Source organism: Microtus oregoni, unplaced genomic scaffold, assembly GCF_018167655.1.
Source record: "Microtus oregoni isolate MIOR12 unplaced genomic scaffold, Mior012 000019F_ref0000042, whole genome shotgun sequence".
Taxonomy (NCBI): Eukaryota; Metazoa; Chordata; class Mammalia; order Rodentia; family Cricetidae; genus Microtus; species Microtus oregoni.
Window position 1 is genome coordinate 7,876,772 of NW_024543078.1, and position 13,296 is coordinate 7,890,067.

Sequence of the window (13,296 nt, forward strand, 5' to 3'; positions counted from 1 at the left end):
TCAAAAACCTCCCTACCAAAAAAAGCCCAGGACCAGATGGTTTCAATGCGGAATTCTACCAGAACTTCAAAGAAGACCTAATACCTATACTCCTTAATGTATTTCACAATATAGAAACTGAAGAGGCTTTGCCAAATTCCTTTTATGAAGCTACAGTTACTCTGATACCAAAACCTCACAAAGACTCAACCAAGAAAGAGAATTATAGGCCAATCTCACACATGAACATCGACGCAAAAATCCTCAACACAATACTGGCAAACCGAATCCAAGAACACATTAGAAAAATTGTCCATTATGATCAAGTAGGCTTCATCCCAGAGATGCAGGGCTGGTTCAACATACGAAAATCTATCAATGTAATCCATCATATAAATAAACTGAAAGAAAAAAACCATATGATCATTTTATTAGATGCTGAAAAAGCATTTGACAAAATTCAACATCCATTTATGTTAAAAGTCTTGGAGAGATTAGGGATACAAGGGTCATACCTAAATATAATAAAAGCTATATACAGCAAGCTGACAGCTAACATCAAATTAAACGGAGAGAAACTCAAAGCCATCCCACTAAACTCAGGAACACGGCAAGGCTGCCCACTCTCACCATACCTCTTCAATATAGTGCTTGAAGTTCTAGCAATAGCAATAAGACAACATAAGGGGATCAAGGGGATTCGAATTGGAAAGGAAGAAGTGAAACTTTTGTTATTTGCAGATGATATGATAGTGTACATAAGCGACCCCCAAAACTCCACCAAAGAACTTTTACAGCTGATAAACAGCTTTAGTAATATGGCAGGATACAAGATCAACTCCAAAAAATCAGTCGCCCTCTTATACACAGAGGATATGGAAGTAGAGAGGGAAATCAGAGAAGCTTCACCTTTCACAATAGCCACAAACAGCATAAAATATTTTGGGGTAACTCTAACCAAGGAAGTGAAAGATCTATTTGACAAGAACTTTAAGGCATTGAAGAAAGAAATTGAGGAGGATACCAGAAAACGGAAGGACCTCCCTTGCTCTTGGATTGGGAGGATCAGCATAGTAAAAATGGCAATTCTACCAAAAGCAATCTATAGATTCAATGCAATCCCCATCAAAGTCCCATCAAAATTCTTCACAGATCTTGAGAGGACAATCATCAACTTTATATGGAAAAACAAAAAACCCAGGATAGTCAAAACAATCCTATACAATAAAGGATCTTCTGGAGGCATTACCATCCCTGACTTCAAACTCTATTACAGAGCGGCAGTGATTAAAACAGTGTGGTACTGGCATAAAAACAGAGAAGTTGACCAATGGAATCATATAGAAGACCCGGATTTTATCCCACAAACCTATGAACACCTCATTTTCGATAAAGGAGTTAAAAGTATATAATGGAAGAAAGAAAGCATCTTCAACAAATGGTGCTGGCACAACTGGATGTCAACCTGTAGAAGAATGAAAATAGACCCATATCTATCACCATGCACAAAACTCAAGTCCAAATGGATTAAAGACCTCAATATCAGTCAGAACACATTGAACCTGATAGTAGAGCTCTTTCTTCTTAGGTTATGTTTTTGTCATGGTTTATATTTGCTCAACACCCCAAGGCTCCCATCTTTGAATGCCTGGTCTCCAGTTAGTAATTGTGTAAAAGTAAGTGTCGTGCCCTTTTGTGAGTAGGCGTGTCTTGTTTGTTAAGGTGTGTCATAGTATGTGTGCTTTGTTGTAGGAGGAAATGCTTGTTCATCCCAGCTGCCCAGAACTAAAATAACCACATGGAAACTGTATGAATTAAATCACTGCTTGGCCCATTAGCTCTAACTTCTTATTGACTAACTCTTATATATTAACTTAACCAATCTCCATTAATCTGTGTATCACCATGAGGTTGTGGCCTACCAGCAAAGTTTCAGCATGTCTGTCTCAGGTGGTGGATCCATGGCCTCTCCCCAACCCTGCCTTCTTCCTCCTAGCATTCACTTTCATCTTTCCTGACTACCCAAGTTTTGCTCTGCTATAGGTTCAAAGCAGTTTCGTTACTTATTAATGGTAGTCACAGCACACAGAGGGGACTACCACATCACCTCCCCTTTTCTGTTTAAATAAAAAGGAAGGTTTTAACTTTAACAGTAAAATTACATATAACAAAACAGTTATCAAGCAAGAATTACAGTTACAATATTTTTACTTACTTTATCTTTTATCAGAACTAAGTAAAACTATAACTATAAATTTCAAGTACTTCAAAGACTGCAGAAGGATATAATAGTACCTAAGTAAACAGGAAGTGCATTGTAAGCAACTTCCAAAACTCTATAATTGACAGAGACATCTCATTGCCTGGATAGTCACCAAAAGTTCTTCTGTACCATTGGGACATCCATCTTCAGCCTACAGGCCCATAGTATGGAACAGACTTTTCCCTGAAGCAGGAAATTTCAAAGAAAGTTTTGCCTATATTGGCAGTTTGTCCGTTACATTTTTTTCTGTGTTCTGCAGAATGTTTAGCAGACTTTTTCATGTAGCAAGAACCCCCAAAAATGTTCTCACCTTTAGGTAAGTTCAGCAGTCATTTTTCTGCAGGCCCTGCATGTCCAGGCAATAGCAGTTTCTGCCCAAATGGCTAGCCAACTCCATAAGGAGCCTCGTTGATGCCCATCTTTCTCTTGAAGTTGCTTGTCCTGCCAGGTGCAGATGTGTCTCACTGTCATGAAAAGTCTTAAGTTCTTAAACATTTTAAATGCCATATTCTGAAGGTCTCTGAAAGATTTGAAGAATACTTATCTAACTGAAATATATTTCTATACACCTAGAAAATCTAACAAATCTATCATGACGACAAGCTTGACTATTATAGTTGATTATCTATTAACCTATATTTTTAAATTATACATTACATTTTAAAATGAGCTAGACAAATACAATATCTTAATCAAGAGCAGAAATATACATATAACAAAATTGACCTTAAATTTGTATCTATAAATCAAGATCTATACCAATGCAAATTATTCATATCTATATCATATCCCCCTTTAAGTATAAAGAAACATTTATAGTCAATATTTGGGAAAATGGGTGTAGTTATCTCCAAAGTTCTTCCTGCTGTTTATTGAGTGAGGTAATCTTTTAAGGGTTTTTTTGGGGGTATTCACAGAGAACTTTCAGGAGGTCTTATTCCATCAAACCATATTGGTCTGGAAGCAATCCACAGGTTCTCATCCTCTGTGGAGACAAAGGAAGAATCTCTTTTCCAAAGCAACATATCCTTAAACTCAAATTTTGGAAGCAAGATACCTTTATGTTGGTTTAACTTAGCTGTCCATTCAATGAAATAAAAAGTTACTAGTGTGATCTTTCTGCATGTTCTTTATGTAAGCACTTAGTGCTTGGAGTTTTCATCTTAGCACTGCTTTCATAGCATCCCATAAATTTGCATATGTTGTTTTTTTCATTTTGTTGAATTCTAGGAATTTTCGAATTTCTTTCTTTATTTCTTCCTTGACCCAGCTATGAATTATTTGAACACTGTTCAGTTTCCATGAGTTTGTAGGCTTCCTGCCATTAGTGTTGTTGTTGAATTATAACTTTAAGCCATGGTGATTTCATAAGAATCAGGGAGTTATACCATTTTTTTTGTATCTGTTGATGTTTGCTTTGTTACCGGGTATGTAGTTACTTTTAGAAAAGGATCCATGAGGTGCTAAGAAGATATAGTCTTTGGTGTTTGGGTCAAATGATATATAGATGTCTGTTAGGTCCACTTGAGTCATAATATCTGTTACTTCCCTTATTTCTCTGTTAAATTTTGTTTTGCAGACCTGTCCATTGGTGAGTTGAGGTATTGAAGTCTCCTATTACTAGTGTGTGGGGTTTGATTTAAACTGTAGTAATGTTTCATTTACAAATGTGGATGTCCTTGTATTTGGGGCATATATGTACATAATTGAGACTTCATCTGATGGATTTTCCCTGTGATGAATATGAACTGTCCTCCTCCATCTCTTTTGATTGAATTTAGTTTGAAGTCTATTTTATTAGATAGTCCAATAACTACACCTGCTTGTTTCTTAGGTTCATTTGATTGGAAAATCTTTTCTCAATTTTTTACTCTGAGGTTATATCTGTCTTGAGGTTGAGTTGTGCCCCTTTGTTTTTTGTTTTAATAGAATTTTAATTATATGTATAGTGTGTATGACTGATACCCATGGAGACCAGAAAATCATCTGGAACTGGAATTACAGGTCATTTTGAGCAATATGGGTGCTCAGAGCTAAAACCAGGTCCTTCAGTTGAGCACTTTAGTGCCTCCAGTGAGTGATAGGGATTGATCTGGGATCTCTTCAAAAGCAAAAGGTGATCTTATCTGTTGACTATTCTTTATATACCTCATCATTTTTATTGTTATTGTTTTATTGTTTTAGTATAAGCATTTGCTAATATTCTTGAGAAATTTTGATCTGTCAGTCTATAACTTATTAAAAAGAATTACCTTTCTAGGATTTATTAGCCTTACAATTTACAAGAGGTCACTCCAGTTTGTAATACACCAAAACAGAATTGGAGGGAATGTTTAACACTATGGAGCAATTTTGAGGAAGCCCTTGAGTGCTTCCTGGTTTTTTTTTTTTTTTTGTTGTTGTTGTTTCAGACAAGATCTCACTATGTAACTTTGGCTGTCCTGGAAATGTCTACATAGATTAGGCTGGCATGGAATAATAGTTTCTATCTCTGCCTCCTGAGGTTTGGGGTTAAAGGTGTGTACCACCATGCCTATATTGTCTACCCTTTTTTTGTAGTTAACAAATTGGATACAATTTTTCTGATATATTATAAATAGTGTTAAACTGTTTGTATATCTCCCTGTACATATTACTATATAGGAATAATATATTATTTCTCTTTCAATGCCATATTCTATTTGGTGAGCACAGAAATATAAAACATCATTCTCCTTTTCTATTTTCTTATGAAATAAGTTGGTGGCTGCATTTGAAATTCTATGCTCCATTTCATAGAATGCATTGAGTATACAGAATTATGTAACTATATTTTCAATGAAGTGGACATTTGAAATACAGTTTGTCTCAACCTTTCTATTATATACATATTTGGGATACTTTAGGATGCAGTGACCTATGAGGATGTGCATGTGAACTTCACTCATGAAGAGTGGGCTTTGCTGGATCCATCTCAGAAGAGTCTCTACAAAGATGTGATGCTGGAAACCTACTGGAACCTCACTTCTATAGGTAATAATGTGAGCTTTATGTCACTTTTTAACCTAAGGAGCCATGCCTTTCTTTGAGATCATTGCTATTCTGTAATTTCAAATGCAAAAGAGGTATAATCGAGTGAATAAATCAAGCATTTTTCTAAGGTTCACAAAAGAGAGTAATTTCAGTTGTGCTTAATTTTGGGTGATATATCATATACATTTTCTGGTACTGTATTTTAGGGTACAAATGGGAAGACCACAATACTGAAGAACATTTTCAAAGTTCTGGAAGACCTGGAAGGTAATCTTCATGTTCAAGCTGATACATATGTACCTCTAGAGAGATGTTAATATACCGTGAAGTTTTAATGAAAAGCAGCAGTGTAAACAAGCACAGCTCTGTGACAATTATTAAATTCTCACAACATCCTGTACTCCAATGTTAAGTAGCTGATCATTGTTTGTAAAGCCTTCTATTAAGAATAAGACAAGAAATCAATGTCCTAAAAGGTGCCACAGTTTTAATCATGAAAGGCATGTTGTAGATCAATGTATCTACTTGCTTGCATACCATTCAATTATCATAAAGGTTATTCACATTGATAGGTGGATTAGTGAATGTTCAAGACCTTTCATAAGCAAATCTTTGATATTAAAGCTAGTGTTCCTCATAAGTCATAGAATGACTTACCATAGTTTAGTAAAAGGAGCAGTTGATGAGAGACAAGAAATTTATTGTCGTGTAGAAACCTGAATCCCTATACTACATCTGTATGAGACACAAAGCATTAGACTATGTGAATGCAATCTAAAATTATTGGTTATTCTCTTATTAATAGGTTTATCATCTGTCACTGTGGATGCAAGCCATGTGAGCATATGGGATGTAGAAAGAAACATGGTACTCCTGTCTCTCTCAGAACAAATAAAAGATGTGTAATAGTTCCCTCCATGAAAAGACATGGTGACTGTGAAATAAGCTTACAAGTAATTGCTATTCCAACTTCAGTGGGAAGATATCAACAAACTCATATTGAAGAAAAACCTTCTGAGTACAAGGAATATGAAAATGTGTCTGTCTATACTGGATCACTTTGTACAGGTCATGTGACTCACATTATAGGAAAATGCTTTAAGTGCAATCAGTGTGGTAAGACTGTGAGTCCTTCCAGTTCTCTTCAAAGGCATTTAAAAACTCATATGGGAAGAGGAAATAATAAATGTGAGCCATCTCCTAAAGACTTCAGCTGTTACAAATTTCTCCAAACACACAAAACAACCAATACTGAAGAGGATCTCTATGAATGTAAAACCTTTATATCTGATTCCTCTTTAGATGTACATGAAAGAACTCATTTGGAAAAAAATCCCTGTGAATATGATAACAGTGATAAAACCTATGAATGTCATAGTCTTCAGCAAGTACATAGAACTCATGTTAGAGAGAAAAGGTGTGGATATCATTGCTGTGGTAGAGACTTCGCATTGCCTCCTTATCTTCAAATACATACAAAAAATCATCCTGGGGTGAAGCCCCATGGATGTAATCAATGTGGTAAATCCTTTGCTCATAAAAGTCATCTTCTCAGTCATGAAAGAACTCATACTGGAGAGAAACCCTATGGATGTAATAAGTGTGGTAAAGCATTTGCACATAAAAGTCATCTTCACAGGCATGAAAGAAGTCATACTGGAGAGAAACCCCATGAATGTAATCAATGTGGTAAAGTTTTTGCACAAAAGAATAATCTTTACAATCATGAAAGAAGTCATAGAGGAGAGAAACCCTATGAATGTAACCAATGTGGAAAAGCCTTTGCACAGAAGAACAATCTTCACAGTCATGAAAGAATACATACTGGAGAGAAACCCTATGAATGTAATCAATGTGGTAAAGCTTTTGCATGTAATAGTGCTCTTTACATGCATAAAAGAAGGCATACTGGTGAGAAACCCTTTGAATGTATTCAATGCGGTAAAGCCTTTGTACAGAAGTACAATCTTTACCGTCATGAAAGAAGTCATAGGGGAGAGAAACCCTATAAATGTAATCAATGTAGTAAAGTGTTTGCAGATAAGTGTAATCTTTATAGACATGAAAAAAGTCATACTAGATAGACATCCTATGAACATTAAAGTAACAAAGTTTTTGCATATTGCAGTAGCATTCAAAATTAAAACAAATTCACAGTCGTGAAAATCCCCATGAGGTATAGCCTTGCAGTCCACATACATTTTTCCTATCTATCTCACCAGTGCAAAATGCTATTTTTGCTGTTGTCTTAGTTTGAGCTTTCATTGCTGTGAAGAGACATTATGGGTACGCTATTATAAAGAAAACATTCAATTGAGATAACTTTCATATAGTTTCAGAAGTTCATTATCTTTACGATGGAGCGTGGTGGTGTGTAGGCACATGTGGTACTGGAGTTGAGAGTGCTACATCTTGTAGGCAACAGGAAGTCAACAGAAGTCAACACTTGAATAACAGTGTCCTGAGCACAGGAAACTTCAAAGGCTACCCCTACAGTGACACATTCCCTCCAACGAGGCATATCCACCCCAACAAAGCCACACTTCCTAATAATGGCACTCCCTATGAGAGTATGGGGGCCAAAAATGCCATAATAACATTACAATTTGGTTATACAGTCCAAATAGACTTATAAAGGTGACAAATGCCTTTATCTGCTCAAATATCGAACAAAAAATCATCTTCAGTTGACTTGTTTACAACACATATTTTATATGCTTGTCTTAATGCATATATGTATTTTACCTTTAAAAGTTTGTGTGTTTTTAAAAATATTGCATGTTTTCAGAAAAAAATGACCAGACACCAATGAATACAAGTAGCCCAGGTGATCCAGCCTCCTAAAATGCCCCTATTACAGATTATTCAAAAAATATACATCCATTTCTTCTGTTGAGAATTCTCTGTTCAGCTCTCAACAGAAGAAATGGATGTATATTTTTTTTAATTTTTTTTCCCGTTTATTTATTTATTAAAGATTTCTGGCTCTTCCCTGCCACCTCCTCCCATTTCCCTCCCCCTCCCCCAATCAAGTCCCCCTCCCTCCTCAGCCCATAGAGCTATCAGGGTTCCCTGCCTAGTGAAAAGTCCAAGAACCACCCACCTCCATCCAGGTCTAGTAAGGTGAGCATCCAAACTGCCTAGGCTCCCACAAAGCCAGTACGTGCAGTAGGATCAAAAACCCACTGCCATTGTTCTTGAGTTCTCAGTAGTCCTCATTGTCCGCTATGTTCAGCTAGTCCAGTTTTATCCCAGGTTTTTTCAGACCCAGGCCAGCTGGAAAAAAAAAAGAAAAAAATATATACATCCAAAATCAAAGCTGTCAACTGAGATGATTCAGTCTCACAGATTACCCAGTCAAGACTTTAGATAAGCCCTGCACTGTTCTATTACACAGAGGCTGGACAATAAATGTTACACTTAGTTTTCCCAGGATTTGACCATTATTGCAATTTTCTCAGGATTCCCTAAAGATTTGTTGCCCCAGGCAATAAAAAGTAATTTAAAGAACACAACACCCACATTTCCAAGAGTTGGGGTGGGTAGATCTTTGTCCTTCAATGGATTATGGATGTTTATCATTTTTGGGGGGGTTGGTTGCAAATTGTTACTGGTTTTGATAAGGGAGGAAACTAAGCAAGGGAGCTTATATTCAGAGATCTCTTTCTGAAAAGAAATGGATGGTATTTAGAAATGATAGAAAAACAGGTGTAGATGGATCTGCTTTAAACTAAGAAGCAATTAATAATTTCAAATACTGGAGCACTGGACTGAGCTCCCAAGGTCCCAATGAGGAGCAGAAGGAGGGAGAACATGAGCAAAGAAGTCGGGACCACGAGGGGTGCACCCACCTACTGAGACAGTGGAGCTGATCTATTGGGAGCTCACCAAGGCCAGCTGGACTGTGACCGAAAAAGCATGGGATAAAACCAGACTCTGAGCATGGCGAACAATGAGGGCTGATGAGTCGCCAAGGACAATGGCACGGGGTTTTGATCCTGCTTAATGTGCTGGCTTTGTGGGAGCCTAGCCAGTTTGGATGTTCACCTTCCTAGACATGGACGGAGGGGGGAGGACCTAGGACTTACCACAGGGCAGGGAACCCGGACTGCTCTTTGGACTGGATAGGGAGGGGGAGAGGAGTGGGGGGAGGGGGAGAAGGGTGGGAGGAGGGGGAGAAGTGTGGGAGGAGGGGGAGAAGGGGGAGATGGGGGCAGGGAAATTGGAGGCTGGGAGGAGGTGGAAACTTGTTTTTTTTGTTGTTTTTTTTTTGTTTTTCTCCTTTTCTCAATTAAAAAAATATTTTTTATTGTTATGGGTATGTTTCTATACTTTTTAAGGTATTGTACCTATGCAGCTTGTTTAAAAATGTAGTGTGAACTTTTAGTCCTTGATATCTATTTAGGTTAATAAAGAAAGATAGTAGTTAGTCATCTATAACAATCAAAGTTTGAGTCAGTGTTAGGTATGGTTTCAAAATCAGACAGAAATATTTTAAATGACTTCAAACACTTCAGAGACCTACAGAATATGGGATTGAAAATGTTTTAATAGCAGAAAATATGAGACACATCTGCTACTGGCAGTACCAGTCTACTTCAAGAAAGGATGATGGGGAATCAAAGAACCCCCATATGGAATTTGTGTCCTTTGTGGCAAAGCTACCAGTGGGTAAAGAACTGCCTTTGCTTCAACTGCTGATAGTATGCTGTCCAAACTGAAATAGCAGGACACAAAGGAATAAGACTGCCAAACTCTGCCAAGACAAGGTGGGATAGTCCTTTAAAATATCCCAATTCTTAAAAAGGTCTGTCAGATAGTCTAGGCCTTTAGGCTAAAGATGAATGCCCCAGAACTGCAGAGGAACCTTGGGTGACTGTCCAGGCAGACAGCTGTTTCTGTCATTCCTATACTTTATGAAGTAGCTGGATCTGCACTCAGGTAATATATCTTTCTTGGGTCTTTGATAGGTTTGAAAACTGGATTGTTGCAGATTTTTTTGTTACCCAATAAAAAAGTTTACATAAGAGATGTAAAGTTTATAAGATTGAAGAACATAAAATCTTAAGTTGTTTGTGTATGATGCTTTAAATTCTAAAACAATTTTTAAAGTGGTAACACAAATTATGGTAGAAATTAGTTTAGGCATAAAACTTTGGAGTCACTAAGATAGGATAGGTAATACGGCACTTTCTCTGAGTTTGGTAGATACAAATGGACTGGATGTTGTAAATGTAATGTAATTCTTACCTGACAATTGTTCTAATTGTATTTAATTCTACTATGTTAGAGTTAAAACCTTTCCTTCTTATTTATTCTAAAAGGGGGAATGTTATGGGATATTCATTTACACTGTGTGAAGATGTGCTGCTGTTATTGGGTTAATTAAAAAATAAATGACCAATAGCTGGGCAGGAGAATCTAGCCAGGATTTCTGGGGAGAGAGGAGACAATGGGAAGAAGAAACATGAAGTCACCAGTCAGATGCAGAGGAAGCAGTATGAACAATGTGGAGATGAGGAACTAGAGCACATGACTCATGGTAGACTTAAAATTATGGGTTAATTTAAGTTACAAGAGCTGGCTGAAAAGTCTAAGCTAAGGGCAAGCTTTTAAGTCATAAAATGTCTCCATATCATTATTTGAAAACTGTCAATATAGAGAATAGCTCCTTATAACCCTACTTACACGAGATTGTTCTTCACATAATGGAAGGAGAAAACCATTTCTCAAGGTGTTCTCTGTCACTAATGTACTTTTTTTTCACATTTTATAGATGCACCCCAAAGAAATAAAATGTGACAAAATATCTTTATAAGTACATAACTACAGAAACATGATGAAATACTCATCTGTTGGGAGAGGGTAGTAGCTTTATTTATACCTTGTTCCAATGGTCCCCTACCTGAACACATGACTGAGCTCCAGAGGCAGCTGGTATATCTGGGGTCCAGACATTAGAACACAAGAGTGAGTTTTTTCATATGAATGATTCCTCCCAATAGGGTCTCCTTCAGGTATAGTTGCACATATATATCTGTATATCTGTCCTCTTATAAGAACACTGCCATTAGGTCAGAAGAATTGGTTGGTTCCCCTGTAACTTTGGTGTTATAGAAGGGAACAGCCAAGTAGGTGTTGGGAACTGAACTATGTTTTATACAAGAGTACTTGCCAGAGACCAGCTCCAACAGGCATCAGGTCTCAAAGCGAAGTTGTGGAGTCAGTGAAGGATGGATATTGAAATGATCTGAGTGTGAATCAGGATAGCCACTGCTTTATTGAAAATAGAAGCTATATTTTGAACACTCCATAACTGCAAAAAGTTTAGCCATAAGCAAGATTGAAAGCAAACTTAATGATTCCCAGATGAAAATAGCCACCAACTTAATCACAGCATTTTTTTTTTCCGAGGCAAGTGGTGATGATTTCATCAAGAATCTAAATACCTACCTGGAGTCTGTTGTTTCCCTCTGTGGTGTAGGGTAAAAGGAAAAGCTGGAGCAGGAAACCAATCAATCACTGAGCACCCTAACTCTGAACCCAGAGTCAGTAAAAGAAACACCTTGGATCTGAGATCTGGGCAAGGGAAAGAAATATTTTTTATCCCTGAACCTAGGACTAAAGACATGTGTCCTAACTCTGAAACTAGTGTCAAAGAAACACACTTTGTTCCTAGAATCAGAGCCAGTTAAAGAAATATATCCTGATCCTAAGATTAGAGTCAAAAAGATAAAAAGAACTAGCAAAACAAACAGTTTGGCCATAAAATCAGAGTCCTCTCTTCCCCTGACCAACTAAACTAGCAATCTCTGGGCAGGGAAAAACTAACTAATCCCTTCTTTCCCTGGGAAAACTCTGCTCCTAAGAAGCCCTATATAAGCCATTGTGTTCCTTCAGTTAGAGGCCACCATTTATCCCTCTCTGGCAGAGGCAGCCACTCTCCTGGACTCCTTCCTTCCCAAATAAATCTCTTTCTCAAAAGAGTGTTGGGTGATGACTTTCAACTAGACCTTCAACTAGTTTGCCAGTGCAGACTAGAAGAACCTGGCTGAAACCTCCCTTAGGGGACAGAGGTGAAAAACCTTCCTGAGATACTCCCCTAGTAGGCCTGAGCAAGACAGAGCAGAACAAAAGAACCTTGCTAGGATGTTCCTTAAGGGGAACTGAGCAAGGCTGGGCAGAAAAGAGTAACACTTTGCTGGAACCAGAGGAGATTGTTACATTTCTGCAGGGGGCTTCCCCTTAGCAGAGTGTTAGCAAAAGAAGAAACATCTTAGGCTAAAGAAGAAGCAGGTATCTCTGCTAGGATGTTCCCTTAAAGGAAGCACACATCTGTAGCCACTCTCCAGGAGAAGAGCAAGACCACTACATCCTGCAAACCATTCCCCACCGTACCCCAGCTTCAGGTATCCTGTCTTCCCAATAGTCATGACACCTGTCCTTCAGGGCTGAGCTGTCCTATTGTGGCTCCAGCCTCCACAGCTGTCTTATTGTGACTCTGTCCTCCAGGGCTGAGCTGTACTATCATGACTCTAGCCTCCAGAGATGTCCTATCCTCCAGGGCTGAGCTGCCCTATTGCAGCTCTATTCTCAAGGGCTGAGCTGTCCTCCTGTGACTCTACCCCTCCAGACCTGTCCTATTGCAGCTCTAAATATAGCCTGGCTTCCCAATAAGTCAAGATATCTCTGCAACACTACAACTGTAATACATTCCCCTACATATGGCATGCTTTCATCTTTGGTACCAGGTGTTTCCAGGTAGTAAACCTTTAAATACTCTATTCTTAGTGTAATCAGGGGACACAATGGGGATTCTTGTGTGTGAGTAGGCAGAATTTTCATTAGATATGGTTCCATGGTCACAGGATCTTATCCAAAGATTTATTTTGTTTAAAGAGATTACCAATGTATACATCCTCATCCTCCAATGAAGCCCACACAAAATTTTCCAAAGGAAAACTTATAAGGAAACTTCCATAATGCATAGAAATATTAAAACTGAAAGACAAAAGATGCTAGAGAATTGCGATCTGCAATGT

At 37.8% G+C, this 13,296-nt stretch overlaps 1 protein-coding gene across 2 annotated transcripts in view; it reads left to right on the forward strand.

Moving 5' to 3' along the window:
- LOC121459675 (zinc finger protein 120-like) overlaps positions 1–8,108 on the forward strand; it is a 41,335-nt gene extending 33,227 nt beyond the window's left edge. Inside the window, exons 2-4 of one of the 2 annotated variants that reach the window (XM_041669619.1) lie at positions 5,128–5,254; positions 5,461–5,521; positions 6,060–8,108. In XM_041669619.1, coding sequence (XP_041525553.1) covers positions 5,128–5,254; positions 5,461–5,521; positions 6,060–7,338 — 1,467 coding nt within the window. In that variant the 3' untranslated portion in view covers positions 7,339–8,108. The remainder of the gene's footprint in view (positions 1–5,127; positions 5,255–5,460; positions 5,522–6,059) is intronic. The other variant, XM_041669621.1, reaches the window with a different exon arrangement.
- The last annotated feature ends 5,188 nt before the right edge of the window (positions 8,109–13,296 follow it).